This window comes from Salmo trutta, chromosome 28 (assembly GCF_901001165.1).
Source record: "Salmo trutta chromosome 28, fSalTru1.1, whole genome shotgun sequence".
NCBI lineage: Eukaryota > Metazoa > Chordata > Actinopteri > Salmoniformes > Salmonidae > Salmo > Salmo trutta.
In genome coordinates, this window is record NC_042984.1 from 16,514,030 (window position 1) to 16,528,770 (window position 14,741).

The 14,741-nt window shown below is 43.1% G+C and overlaps 2 protein-coding genes across 4 annotated transcripts; one reads left to right on the forward strand and one right to left on the reverse strand.

The window, feature by feature from the left end:
* The first annotated feature begins 92 nt into the window (after positions 1-92).
* agmat (agmatinase (putative)) lies at positions 93-7,625 on the forward strand. Its single transcript, XM_029718872.1, has 7 exons — positions 93-532; positions 824-1,026; positions 1,345-1,393; positions 2,091-2,286; positions 6,717-6,896; positions 7,048-7,132; positions 7,222-7,625. The coding sequence occupies exons 1-7, from the start codon at positions 216-218 to the stop codon at positions 7,296-7,298; spliced, it is 1,107 nt and encodes a 368-aa protein (XP_029574732.1). The 5' UTR covers positions 93-215; the 3' UTR covers positions 7,299-7,625.
* Positions 7,626-8,046: 421 nt separating this feature from the next.
* LOC115165628 (dnaJ homolog subfamily C member 16-like) lies at positions 8,047-14,741 on the reverse strand. 3 transcript variants are annotated; one of them, XM_029718865.1, is made up of 15 exons: positions 14,510-14,741; positions 14,017-14,200; positions 13,822-13,888; positions 13,224-13,548; positions 12,845-13,029; positions 12,667-12,771; positions 12,358-12,516; positions 12,021-12,151; positions 11,662-11,842; positions 11,270-11,452; positions 10,941-11,017; positions 10,632-10,712; positions 10,448-10,537; positions 10,118-10,288; positions 8,047-9,478 (listed from the first exon to the last, which is right to left on the reverse strand). In XM_029718865.1, the coding sequence occupies exons 2-15, from the start codon at positions 14,193-14,195 to the stop codon at positions 9,049-9,051; spliced, it is 2,364 nt and encodes a 787-aa protein (XP_029574725.1). In that variant the 5' UTR covers positions 14,196-14,200; positions 14,510-14,741; the 3' UTR covers positions 8,047-9,048. The 3 variants fall into 3 exon arrangements, with proteins under 3 accessions (XP_029574725.1, XP_029574721.1, XP_029574724.1); XM_029718861.1 differs by having other exon boundaries at positions 10,632-10,715; positions 14,510-14,739; XM_029718864.1 differs by having other exon boundaries at positions 10,632-10,715; positions 14,487-14,739.

Consider the following 14,741-nt stretch of genomic DNA (forward strand, 5'->3'; position numbering starts at 1 on the left):
ACGTAATTGTCTGTCAGAGAGATCTGACTGTGCACAGATCTCCAATCATATAAACATGAAAGCATAGGTCAAAACACTGGCCAATTGCCTGTCGAGTCAATCCATGTACTTAATAGATCTGTGGAACTGTAAACGCAACCCAAAAAACAAGCCCCGGAATCCAGAAGCTGAAATCAAAAGTCGCCAACCACTACGCCGTTATATCTATTGAAAGTATGCTGTCTCTTTTGAAAACGAGTCGAATTGACATTCGGGGAACGTTACGGCGGTCATGCATAAGAATTACCGATACTTTTTCTGAAGTTTCAGCAGTGTGCAACAAGACACTTGACAGGCGACGTCCATGTTTCACCCCTACACGACTTTGCTCAGGAAAGCGCTACAATGTCCCCCCAAGCGCCGAATTTGTAGCGAGGGTCTCTGGAATTGCTACAATGGGCAAGTTACCTTACCAAGAGACCGCAGATGGACTTGATGCAGCATTTGTTGGTGTTCCAATCGATACTGGTACTTCCAACCGACCTGGGACAAGGTAGCCTACTTCTGCACTGATCTATGCAAATACTGTACAATACTGTACTCGTACGAGCATAGCAGGCTGTACTAATTTATTTGAAATCCATTATCACATTTGCAGTAGATGTACATTTTTACCTTTTATTTTCTGTAACAAATTGAGTCATATTTGTACATTGTAGTATAATGTACACATTTAATTTATGAATGAATCTAGTGATTGTTCAGTTGTGAGCATGTGTCAAACTAATTCTGATTGTTACAACCAATGTTATTTAAAAGTAGGACAATGCATGGTCCTTTACAGATTTGGCCCCCGTCAGATCAGAGCCGAGTCGGCCTTGTTGAGGGCCTATAACAGTGGCACCCGGGCAGCCCCCTATGAGTCTCTGATGGTGGCTGATATTGGGGACGTCAACGTCAACGTGTATGACCTAAAGGACACCTGCAGACGAATCCGGGAGGCCTACCGTACAATCCTGGCCACAGGCTGTATCCCCCTTACTATGGGTGAGGAGGAGTACCCATTTCTACACTATGCAATCTGAGATGTGAGGAAAGGGATTTTGGACATTATAGCAAATGCCTACTAACTACATTTCAGCAGTGATCGATATTCCTTTCAGATGTGCCTCAAAACAACACCTGCTTCTTCTTTCTCCTCGTCACACATTTAGGCTAACGTTGAATGATTAATCTTTGCTCTGCTTATGAACCTTCCTGACAATTATAGTACAAAGGTTACTGTCACAAAGTTTTGTCATGACACACTAAAGTTAAGATGTATGTTTAACTGGATAGGATACATTTTATTCGTTATTTTAACAGGTGGTGATCACACCATAGCATACCCTATTCTCCAAGCAGTTGCTGAGAAGTAAGTAGTGTATCAGTAGCCCTACATTTGTAAAATGCCAGAATGACTAGAATACATTCAGGGCCAGTTTCCTGGGCAGATTAAAGGACAGGTTTGCAATTTTTTTTAATGTAGATGACACGTTATAGAAGTGTTCAGACTTTTTTTTGCGATTTCACTTGGTTTTGAGAAACTTACCCCACCATGGATAGACTTCCTCATGCTCGTTCTGCAGTATCGGTGTGCGAGCATGCAAGCGTTTTCTTGTCCCCCATTGTGCTGATAGAAAGTACGTCCATGCTCGCACACAAAAAAGTAGCGTTCAAGTCCAACATAATGGAATGTAAATAGGCAGAAGTTCGCAATGACACAATTTCTACAACATTTAAAGACCTGCATCACTATACTGAGAGCATTTCAGTTTCTAAAAGGACCTATGTGGGTGTTTCTGGAGCCTTTGTTCATGTTTCATCACTGCCCCGATACTGCGGAATTAGCCTGAGGAAGTCTATCGCCGGTCAGGTAATTTTCTCAAAACCAAGTGAACTGGCAAAAAAAGTGTCTGGACACCTCAATAACATGACATTTAACATAATTTAGATTTGGTAAAAAAAAAAAAAACTTTTAATGGATAATCTCTGTTTAGCTCAATTTCTGGTACAGGACTGGGCTGAATCGATGTTTGTGAAACAGTACATTTGTATCCTGTGTTTGTCAGACACGGCCCTGTGGGTCTTATCCATGTGGATGCTCATGCCGACACAAGTGACGTAGTCCTGGGGGAGAAGATTGGCCATGGGACACCCTTCAGGCGCTGTGTGGAGGAGGGCCTGCTAGACTGCAAGAGGGTCGTCCAGATAGGCCTGCGTGGTACAGGTTACTCACCTGATGCCTATGAGTGGAGCCGAGCACAGGTACTCACTTCACTGTGCATAGAGGTTGTCCTCACCTAGGGCGACACAAACATTCACAAAAGTAAAAAAAATAGGTCAAATAATAAACATTATATATGATTAAAATATCTCTCAATGGCCCCGATTCCGACCTGAGTTAACTGCACGTAAATGGAACGTTATTCCTTTTTTATGCACTTTGTTCTCTCTGTGTATTCTGACCTTGAATTGAAGGCGTGGCGGAGGTGTGTCTGCAGATACGCTGTATTCTGATCTTGACTGTAACGTTCGTCGTAAGGAGTGGACCAAAATGCAGCGGGTATATTGATCATCTTTATTATTGAAGGAAAAACACTTAAACAAAACAAACAACGAAAACAGTCCAATAAGGTGCACAGACTATACTGGAAACAAATACCCACAAAACACAAGTGAAACAAACCCCAACTAAATATGGTCTCCAATTAGAGGCAACGACAACCAACTGTCTCTAATTAGAGGTCTTACCAAAACCCCAACATAGAAATCGAAAAACTAGATAAACACATAGAAATAGAAAATGTAGAACATAAACCAAAAAACCCGAACCACACAAAACAAACACCCCCTGCCACACCCTGACCAAACTACAATAACAAATAACCCCTTTTACTGGTCAGGACTTGACAGTACCCCCCACCAAAGGTGCAGACTCCGAATGCACCTCAAAACAAAAACCCCACAAAAAATAACCCCAAACTTAAAGGGAGGGAAGGGAGGGTGGCCACGACGGCTCCTGTGCTACACCACCCCCCCTCCCCCCAATCCTCCAACTACGGAGGTGGCTCTGGCTCCGGCCTTAGTCCCCATTCTAACCTGCCCACCCCCGCTGAAGGCTCAGGGCTGTAGACCACTGCTGGAGACCTCGGGCTGAGGTGCGTCGCTGGAGACCTCGGGCTGTGGGCCATCTCTGCAGGCTTCAGGCTGTGGGCCGTCTCTGCAGGCTCCGGGCTGTAGGACATCGCCGGAAGCTCTGGACGGGGAACTGTCGCCGGAAGCTCTGGACGGGGAACTGTCGCCGGAAGCTCTGAACGGGGAACTGTCGCCGGAAGCTCTGAACGGGGAACTGTCGCCGGAAGCTCTAGACTGGGACTGCGCACTGAAGGCCTGATGCGTGGGGCTGGCTTTGGAGGCGCCAGACTATTGACACGCACCACAGGGCTAGTGCGAGGAGCAGGAACAGGGCGTACTGGACTGGGCAGGCGCACTGAAGGCCTGATGCGTGGGGCTGGCTTTGGAGGCGCCAGAACAGTAACACGCACCACAGGGCTAGTGCGAGGAGCAGGAACAGGACGTACTGAACTGGGCAGGCGCACTAGAGGCCTGATGCGTGGGGCTGGCTTTGGAGGCGCCAGAACAGTAACACGCACCACAGGGCTAGTGCGAGGAGCAGGAACAGGATACACTGGGTCTTGAAGACGCACTGGAGGTCTGGAGCGCACAGCCTGCACAACCCGTCCTGGCTGAGTAGTTACTGTAGCCCTGCACGGGTGGAGTGCTGGCACAGGGTGAACTGGGCTGTGCTGAGGAATGATGGCTGCCGTGCATAGAGCAGGCGCAGGGTAGCCTGGGCCTAGGAGACGCACTGGTGGCCAGATGTGCTGCGCCGGCACACTTCTCCCTGGCTGGATGCCCACTCTAGCACGGCACTTGCGGGGGGCTGGTATCGACCGCACCGGATTGTGCGTGCAGATGGGTGAGACCGTGCGCACTTCCGCATAGCACGGTGCTCTCCACGCCAAACGCTCCCCACGGTAAGCACGGGGAGTTGGCTCAGGGCTCACCCCTGGCCCAGCCAAACTACCCGTGTGCCCCCCCCGGCTGCCTCCTCCCCTCCTGAAATGGAGGATATAATGCCTCATACCTCCGTCGTTCTGCCTTTGCTGCCTCCAGTTCCTCCTTCGGTCGCCGGTACTCCCCAGCCTGCCTCCAGGGTCCCTTTCCATCTAATATTTCCTCCCATGTCCACGACTCTAAATATTTATCCTGCTGCTCCTTCTTCCACTGCTTGGTCCTCTTTTGGTGGGTGGTTCTGTAACGTTCATCGTAAGGAGTGGACCAAAATGCAGCGGATATGTTGATCATCTTCTTTATTATTGAAGGAAAACACTTAAACAAAACAAACGACGAAAACAGTCCAATAAGGTGCACAGACTATACTGGAAACAACCACCCACAAAACACAAGTGAAACAAACCCCAACTAAATATGATCTCCAATTACAGGCAACGACAACCAGCTGCCTCTAATTGGAGGTTCTTCCAAAACCCCAACATAGAAATCGAAAAACTAGATAAACACATAGAAATAGAAAATGTAGAACATAAACCAAAAAACCCGAACCACACAAAACAAACACCCCCTGCCACGCCCTGACCAAACTACAATAACAAATAACCCCTTTTACTGGTCAGGACGTGACATTTACATCTACCAAAAAAAATCCCGATAGATATAACACTTCTTCATGCACTTTAATTTACAATTTCATAAGAGCTATTGATAAGTGCTAGGTAAATAAGTAATCTGTTTGGGTAAGGGAATTGCAAATATAAATGACACTTGTTTTAGATATATTTTACCTCATAATCACTGGAGACAAACGTGAAGTTTATGAAATGCTGTGCCATTTTGCAGAATTTTAATTGTACAGCCTTTTAACTTGCAGGTATGTACACTCTCAAATGTCTTAATTATAGGCTACCCCGTTTCCTATTTCTATCATTTTAAATAACACTATCAGTAGGCCTAATAACTCATATTCAACTGCGAAGTTCCCTTCAGTTGGTATATTCTACATTATCATTACATTTAATTACATAGTTTTGTTTACCTTCAATTGTTTCCTCTGTAAACACCACGTTGCTGAGGATCATAGACTACCACAGTAATAGTAATAATACCCATAAAACCTAGTGGTCAAACAGGGAAATGGTTCCAATTGTTTTTCCACAGGGGATTTTAGAAACACTTAAAATAAGGGCTGTGTTTCGGGTAGGCTTACCTTAGCATGACATTTTGATAACTGTGTACAACTCTCTAGGACAAGGTGACTTTTATCAATATATTCACCTGTATTTACCCCCCCATAATGAAACGCTAATTACCTGCTAATGTGGCTATTATTAAAAACTTTAAATGCCATGATGGTCTGGACAAGACTGTTCAATCGAGTCAAAGGTAAGGATCTCTAATGTAAGCTAAATTTAGTAATTAATAAATTGGCTACATTTCTTTAAATGGACAATTCTGTGAACTGTCTTGTGCAAGTTTTAAATTGACACAATACCTGTTAGCAAAGGTGTCGTGCAGGAGCTTGCAGGGATTTGTAGTCTCGCAGGACATCTACCTTGATGCTTATTAGCATTTTCGAATCTGAGAGTAAAGAGAGCCGAATATATTGATAAAAAAGTCACCTTATCCTAGAGAGATTTACATTGTTATCAAAACGTCACACCAGGTTAAGCCTACACGAAACACAGCCCTTATTTTAAGTGTTTCTAAAATCTACTATGGAAATGGTGGAAAAACTATTGGAACCATTTCCCTGTTTGATCACTACGTTCTATGGATATTATGACACCTCCACTGTGGGGCTCTATTAGTAACAGTTGATAATATAAAAAATGAAAGACATATAGGCTAATTAAATCGTTATGGAGCGGAGCGCAGACTGAGCCCTAACAGTTTGAACCCGACACATGGTGCAATACTTGGCTGTGTCATCACACAGTTCCATTGTTGTGCATGCAATAGGAGGGTATAGCCTACTATTGTACACTATTCTCCCTATTATAAATGTATATACACTAATCTTCCAACATTACCATGGGTTAAAGAACTGAATGTGGCAATTTTCAGAATGAATCAAACCACTGTATTTTTGATTCATCAATATATTTCATGCGCATTATAGTAAATGATTCAAACATACATTCCTAACCCCAAAATGTTCCTATATAATCTATAAGATCCGAGTATTTTTTAAATCTACCAGTTGGTGTTGAAACAGAGAGAATATATATTTATTTAGATGGCTTTCTTCCATTGATCCCTATTTTCTGAACCCGTTCTCTCAATGTGTTCTAGTCTGTCGACAAAATTCTAATGAAAGGTACACCCTATTTAAAGGGATGGCTTAAGATAAATGTACTGAAAACCCTATTGGGATGAAAACCACAAGAAAATTTGTTCGCCAGCAATTGGGAGGGTTTTCAGCAGTGGAATTACATTTATTCAGCGCTCGCAAGGGAACCACACCTGCAAAGCCCGTTACGCACCTAAGTCTGAATACCAACTACAGAAAAGGGTTCAGGAAAGGCATGCGTAGGAAAAACATAAATGTTTGTATGTGTTCTCTCTGTGTGTGTATGTTCTCTCTCTCTCGGTGTGTGTGTGTGTATGCTCTGTAGGGATTCCGTGTGGTTCAGGTGGAGGAGTGTTGGTTCAAGTCCCTGGCTCCTCTCATGTCTGCGGTTAGGACTCAGATGGGGACGGGTCCAGTGTACCTCAGCTTTGATATCGATGCTTTAGACCCAGCCTTCGCCCCTGGAACAGGCACACCAGAGATAGCAGGCCTCACATCCATACAAGTAAGGAAATACCTGACTTTGTTTTAGTGGTTTTACAGACATTTGGTAGAATATTTAGTTGTTACTGTGTTATAATCCAGATATGAGATGGAGGCAGCTGCTGACACAGAGGGTGGTGTTATGTTTTCCTCTCTGTGTGTGTGACGACCAGGGACTAGAAATCATCCGGGGATGCCATGGCCTAAACCTGGTGGGGTGTGATTTAGTGGAGGTGTCGCCACCCTATGACACCACAGGTACTGTACTTATCATGACTCTTGTCACATTGAATAATCTGTTTTACTTTGAGTATAATTTCAAACACACCAAAAAATTGTTTTTGCAGGCAATACAGCACTGACTGCCGCCAACCTGCTCTTTGAAATGATGTGTGTCCTTCCAAAGACAAAATATTATGACTAATTATGTGATGAGGTTATGCACATACTTAATTGGAAGAATATCACTTTTACTGAACGGATTCAATATGTAATCAGAGGTTAATCACCGGTGTGACCATATCACACCAAACAAGGAGTGGTAAAGCAGAAAAATAGAATGTCTCTGTAACATATGAACATAAAGCATTTATTACACACAGCAAGAGGATATGCACTGTAGCAGAACCTTTGAGACATCTGCAAATCAGATACATTTATTTTGTCAACATTGTACCAGGGTTATTAGTATAGTCATTTTGTAACAAAAACATGTTTATAATCAAATAAACAACAGTATTGAGGAATGATATGACCATGTTATTATAAAATGCATGTAAAAACTCATTTGATATATTATAGTATGATGTTAATATATGTACAGATAACATGGCAGAAGGTAGAATATGTACAGATAACATGGTAGAAGGTAGAATATGTACAGATAACATGGTAGAAGGTAGAATATGTACAGCATTTACATTTCTAAATATAACTACATTATTGTCATGACGACAATATCAGAGTTTAATGCTTATAAATTGGTTTAAGCACAGTTAAGTTGTTTTTTAATTTGCATTTGCTCTGCCCTTATCTATTCCAAAATAGATGTCACATGAAATGTTGTTCAACATACACTATATCACTGCTACATACACTTTAGTCATTTAGCAGACGCCCTTATCCAGAGCGACTTACAGTAGTGATTGCATACATTTTTCATACTGGTCCTCCGTGGGAATGGAACCCACAACCCTGGCGTTGCAAGCGCCACGCTCTAACAACTGAGCGCACTGAAGCCACTGGCTATGTGATGTAAAACATTTAATAAAAAGTAAAATACACTAATGTAAAAAGCTTGCAATTGGTCATGTAACAAAAAGCACAATAATAATGTTGTGTAGATTTTTCAATAATAGCCTATGTCTACATGAAGAAGGATAAACATGAAATATTATCTGCCAGGGGAAATGGAAGGCATTGTAGTTCCATTATATATTGCACAACAATAAGCCTTAAGTTCAGGAAACGATCAAAATGGTCAACAAAATAGATCTAGTAGAGACATGCATCTCTATTCACAGAACTGACCAATCACCATTGAGACAGTGAAGCTAATATAAGAGCACAATCTGATAGATTACATACATGAATAGCATGGATGATGGTTTTAAAAAGGCAGGAGTCTACTTATGACCACAGTGATTAAGTTAGCTCATCTCGAGGTTGTAACAGCAGCAGATATTATAACTATGTAACTGTTATGACAGCATGCAGAGGAAGGGATCCCAAAAGGAAAGTGATCTAGGAATTGTTCAACGGTTGTTGCTTTTAGATCCACAATATTCTGTACCCTCCCTCTATCGATCCTACTTTATAGTACTTCTGTAAGAAATAAATATCTGAAGTGCAAAAAAGACCAATCTAGCTAACTCCAGCAGAACATGAGATGGCAGATGAATGTAGTCCAGTTGTCTCAATGAGTCAAGCCAACCTCACTATTGAAAGTCATTTCTTCAAACTATGTCCCAGTGCATGCACTCAAAACATACATTAGCCTCCCCCTGAATACATTGCCATGAGAACACGTTGGAATCTTGGCTTTTAGACACGGATAGCTTTGGTACGTGTCCATTTAGGCCTGAATCCTGACTTTGCATGTAATTAATTTCAAACCTCACAAAAGTTTTGCCCGCAAGTCAGGATGTTCGGTAGGAGTCCTGTTATCTTCCCCCCTATTTGGGGGCGGTGATCTTCTCCAGGCCAGGCCAGGCAGGGATGTAGTACCTGGGAAGGGTTCCCTCCATCAGCCTCTCCATCCACAGCCCCAGGCGGTCCAGTTTGTGGTGGATCTGCAGTGTGGCAGTGGAGCGGGACCTGGGCATAGACCTGCGTGGTGGGTGGTCCTCTCTGGACCCAGACCTTCTCCCTCCCCCAGTGGCGCCCCCGGGTCCTTCCTCCCCGGTGTAGACAGGCCTGAAGAGGCAGAGGTACTTCTTATGGCCGTTGAGTGCCAGGATGTAGCCCGTGTAGTCTATCTTGTGGCGGGCGCCATCGTCCTCGTCAGTGTCTATCTGCATGGCATCCTGGGCGAACTCCAGCAGTGTCTCCATCCATGCACTGTGCTTGTCCAAGTTCAAGAAGGAAAAGTGGAGCGTCAGGCTCCTAGGGGCAAAAAGAAAGGATATGATATGTTGGTTATAAATATGTTACAACTGCTGGATTCTGTCAACCCCCCCAAAGAGGCAGCTTTCCATAACACTCACATATGAATACTCATGTTATAAGTACAATGCTATGTATCACTATATACACCATTACAGAGGGTAGTTTGGGTCCTGGATGCTGATTGGCTGAAACAGCATTTCAGCAGTGTGTCTATCAGACAATATACCACGTGTATGGCCCAAAAATACTTGTTTACTGTTCTATTTATGTTAGTAAACTGTTTATAATAGCAATAAGGCACCTCAGGGATTTGTGGTATATGGCCCATAAACCACGGCTAAGGGCTGTATCCAGGCACTCCGCTTCGTGTCGTGCATAAAAACACCCCTAAATGGTGCTGCATGGTCAATCCGACGTCTGCAGTGGCCATACAGCATTTACTGCAATACTGCCTCTGCAGAAGTCAGGATATTCATACTTCTTGCGCTTCGCAGAGCTATTGTGAAGGAAGTTGTCAAGGAAGTGAGTTTGTGTTTATATAGGACCTCCCGCCCCCACCTACTGTCAACCAATCATGTCAATGCGGAGCTATACGGTGCCCTCAAAACACCAGACCATGTGGGATCATGCGCTCACCCAGTGAAAGAGTAGACCTCTTTGGCAAACTTGCTGAGCAGGACGTTCTTGGAGGCGTCCGTGAGCACAAGCACCACGTTCATGTGGCCTGGTCTCAGCTTCACCAGGTTACTGGTGTACGTGATGTCAGTCAGCTCCGTCACCTCCACAAAGTTCTTCTTCGGTGGGCGACTATAAATCACAAAAACATGATAAGCATAGAACCACTCAATTGTATTTATTGCATTGACTGAAAACATAACTACAATCCCTAAAATATGTCAGAGCTAAAAAAATATACATATTTCAGTCACCGCTTGAATCTTTTCACTGAAGCTTAAAATGTCTTGCCTTGAGGTGCTGCTGCTACCCGGTGATCCATTTTCTGCCGTAGCGCCATCTTTTGCCTTCGGTTTGGATTTGCCGTCTTCACTAGAGTCACTGAAATCACACAAAGCAGGACGATAAGTCTGAACAAGCAGTTTCCCCCAAGGTAATACGTTTGAGTTGCAGAATCACTGGTTCTCCATCTTACCTGAAAGCCTGAACCACCACAGTTCCAAACAGGATGAATAAGGCAGAGAAGATCAACGACAGCAGGGGCATCATCTCACGCCTGCTGAAACATATTACAGATATATCTAAATACAAGGGGGGCTAGTGACAAACTGTGTTAACACTCATCTTGATTATAACACTGATAAGCAGTTATTGACTAGAACATCAAGCAAACAACTGAAGAACTATCATTATTTGAAAGATCTGTTGAATTGGCATGGGCCATTTTATTATGTCCACATCTCCATATGTTTTTACCTAACATCGAGAATAAGAGTTAACTTACCAATTATTGTGAAGAACATCATCAATGATTTCAGTGAGGTAATCATAAGCTGTATAGATCCATCGAATGAGAAACATCTGGAATTTAAAACAACATATTTACTGCCTAGTCATAAACAACACACTTACATGATTGTACTGTATTACCCATCATAAAAATGAAAAAAAAAAACATTGCAGATTTGGAATCCTACAAAAGAACATTCCAACAAGTATCTTATTTCTGGACACAGTACTAATTACCACATCATTATCCTTGCTCTTCATAAAGTAGGGCAGCCTTGTTTTTTTTACATACAGTACTTTTCAGTAGTCAGGAACTCAACCCACAGAGGCAAACTCATTGTTGAGCTCCGGCAGCATTGCGTCTTGGTTGAGGATGGAGGGGTCTTTCTGCAGCCTCTGCAGCTCATCCAAGAGACGTTGTTTATTCTTATCGGTTCCATTCCAACCGCCCGCCACCTCCTTGTACAGGACCTTTCCTGCCGCGTTACGACGCTCCAGGATGAGCACCTGCGGAGCGACACATGCAGGCACACATGAACACACTTCCACATGAGCTTATAGTATTGGGGAATGGTGATTTTACATTTTTATAAAGTATAATAGAGAGAGGTGTGTGCGTGTATGTGGCTCATTATACAGACACCTCTACCAGAAGCTCTCAAAAAATCCAAGGAGAGCACATTAACAAGTTCATGTTCAATATGGCATAAACGTACCTGTGGTGGCTGTGTACTGTCCTTGGTCTTCAGCAGAGTATCACACAGTGGTTGTTGCAGTCTTTGGTAGACATAGGCAAATCTCACCACCTCCTGAGTGTTGGTGTAGGCAAATGAGAGGAAGGCCTGGTTTCCTATGGTATAGGACTCCTCATCACCAGTGATCAGCAGGACACAGTACCTGAAAGGCAGATGTTTGGGGACATTAGTGTTCGTTCTGCAGCACTAAAACCTTTAGAGTGTGCTGAATGTGTATACCTCAATTATAGAAGTAAAATAATCAATCATGTCACCTGGCTCTACAGAGATTGTATATTCACAAATAAATTGTAAGTTCACAAATGGCATCAGTATCTTACTTTCTGCGTCGGTGGAACTGCTTCACAGGACAAAGCTCATCAAACAGTTTCTGGTTCACCAGTCGAGGGACGAGGAGAAACTTGTTGTTCAATATGAATTCATCAATGACTTGTTTTTTCATTCCTTTAGCCTAGAAGAGGAGAACAACAACATGGAGATATTAATAAAATGCCTTGTATCTAATCAGCTGAATTAACAGTTGTTACCTCAACAAAAACAGCACCTCTAAATATAATCAATAAACATCAGTAATACAGATACTACTCGGGTATTCAAATGCTATTTAACTATTCAATTAAACTGTCTGGTGGAAAAGTAGTCAAATCTAGTAACTACCTGAATAATGTCTGCAGGCTTGTCTACGCTCTCCTTAAAGACCAGCATGGTGGGGGCGTAGGTGTTAATGTTGAACTGTTTCAGTAGGTTGGCAGTATCTGAGAGACCCTGGTCCACGTACCCAAACTGAACATAAGCCTTATAGGCGAACGCAGTCAGCTACGGAAGATGAGAAAAAAAAACCAAGTATTAGAAAGCAGTTGTCGATGACCTATGTTCCAGGAGGAAGTCAATAAGTGATAGTCAGACCAGCTCTCTCAGAGGAAGTTTAAACTGATGCCAGACTGACTAGTCTAGACAATGGCTTACCTTATACAAGAGTGGGACTACAGGCACTTGGTCAAACAGAAGCACGTGCGGCTTGTTCTGCTCATGCCAGCTGTTCAGGAATTGAAGGTCATTCCTGTCTGTAACCTGAAACATACACACAAAAAAATTATTGTGAATTTGCGAAATCATGCTGTTTGTTGCTGCTGTTGTTATTTACCTTCTCAACCAGTCTCTGAGGGAGCAGGTCCTCCACAAACTGCCTCAGGTGCTCCTTCACCACAGCGTAGTGGAAGAAGGTCACTTTCCCGTTGATGACCCCCAGTATGGACGGGGTGCGGTGAGCACCGAGGTGATTGGCCAGACGTCTCTCATAACCAACGTCCACCACACCAATCCCCACACCTAACACATACCACACATAATCAGCCATACAAAGACTCACTATGGTTATTGTTCCTACTTTAGTTGAATGCACTGAATGTATGTTGCTCAGGATAACGGTGTCTGCTAAATTACTAGAACGTAATATTATGTCATATGGACGGTGAAGTCGTTGAGTAACTTTCGTTTGTGTAATGCATTTCGTTATTTCCTACCCAAGGCCTCCAGCTCCAGCACAACCTCTTTCCAGACTGGCTCAATGTGGATACAGCTGAAGCACCAGTCGGAGGTGATTTTGATCAGGTACGGTCTTTTGAAGCTGTCAGGCACCACGTCATTCACATACTGGTTGAAGTGCAGAGCGTACTTGCTGTCAGCAAACTCCTGGCTGCCCTTGCTGCTGAAGGGGAAGTGGAAGAAGGACTCATCGAAGTAGAATTGGTCGTGACCATGACCGTAGTGACCATGACCATACGGCTGGGTGTCATCAGTCTGTCCATACCGGTCATAGTTGGCCCTTCTCTCCTCGTTGGATAAGATCTTAAAGAGTTTGGGTAGAAAGCACATGGATATTGTTACCAGAGGGTGGAGCATTCCTTTCTGAATAATGCATTTCAAATCAAATTTCATTTGTCACATGTGCCGAATACAACAGGTGTAGACCTTACCGTGAAATGCTTACTTACAAGCCCTTAACCAACAATGCATTTTTAAGAAAATTAAGAAAATATTCACTAAATAAACTAACGTAAAACGAAAGTAACAATAGGCTGCTGAAGTTTTGATGCTGGTGAATATCGGATACACTCTTACCTCATAAGATTTGGTAATCTTGATGAACATATCTTCAGCGCCTTCATTTTTGTTTTTATCAGGATGCCTTACAGAAATGAAGGAAAGACAATGCATCAATGGGCCATTCATTTTTGTAAACAGTCAATAGTCTAGTGCTAAATATATCCACTGAGTTCTGACACCCAGAACAGAAAGAGTAAGTAATGTTCTTACCATTTCCTAGCTAGGCGCTTGTACACTTTCTTGATTTCAGTTTGGCTTGCACTTTTGGTCACTCCAAGAATATTGTATGGGTCTACTTCATTGGCTGTCTCCACTAAGCCAACCAGAAGAAGCAGACAGACAACCACTATACCAGGAAATGTCAAACACATCCTTGTTCTTCTTGCCATGTTCTCTGTCGGGAAAGCAACAACAAAAGTCAGGGTAAACACATCTGTCTGACGGGATGTGTAGGTAAATTAATTTGCATTGGTAAAGGCCAGATTTGAAACATATACAGACCCAACTAGATAACCGTCTAAACACAGCCGTTAGTAGGCAATATCATTATAATTGCCACATGAAAGTTACAAAACAGAACAAATGCATTAAATTGCCATTGACTTGAATTCACCACCTTGCCTTGCAATCAATTTAGAATAGATGGATAGCTAACCTAGCTAGTTAGCTATCCAGATTACCTTGTTGAACACCATGCACGCACCTCAAGAATCTGTCTGGATCAACTATTCTTCTGCCACATTCCTCAACATTGTCACTGTTTATCTGCGAAAGGAAAGCATGGACAATGTGTAATTTGTAGCATCATCTGAGCTCTCTAATGTCATCTCTCTCCTCCTTAACTGATAACCTGCTGGGACTGCATCCAGTGAGTGCGAATGGGGGACCAGAGACACCGAAGGCATTGTGGGAGTTACAGTCTTTTACAATCCACC

What these genes read in the sequence shown, in the direction of transcription:
- agmat (XM_029718872.1), top strand. Translation starts at nt 216, where the DNA reads ATGCTGTCTCTTTTGAAAACGAGTCGAATTGACATTCGGGGAACGTTA. An exon ending in TCCAACCGACCTGGGACAAG is followed by an intron (nt 533 to 823) that starts GTAGCCTACTTC and finishes GGTCCTTTACAG; the next exon opens with ATTTGGCCCCCGTCAGATCA. An exon ending in GCCACCCTATGACACCACAG is followed by an intron (nt 7,133 to 7,221) that starts GTACTGTACTTA and finishes TTGTTTTTGCAG; the next exon opens with GCAATACAGCACTGACTGCC.
- LOC115165628 (XM_029718861.1), bottom strand. Translation starts at nt 14,195, where the DNA reads ATGGCAAGAAGAACAAGGATGTGTTTGACATTTCCTGGTATAGTGGTT. An exon ending in CTCAGAGACTGGTTGAGAAG is followed by an intron (nt 12,772 to 12,844) that starts GTAAATAACAAC and finishes TGTATGTTTCAG; the next exon opens with GTTACAGACAGGAATGACCT. An exon ending in GATGTTCTTCACAATAATTG is followed by an intron (nt 10,716 to 10,940) that starts GTAAGTTAACTC and finishes AATATGTTTCAG; the next exon opens with CAGGCGTGAGATGATGCCCC.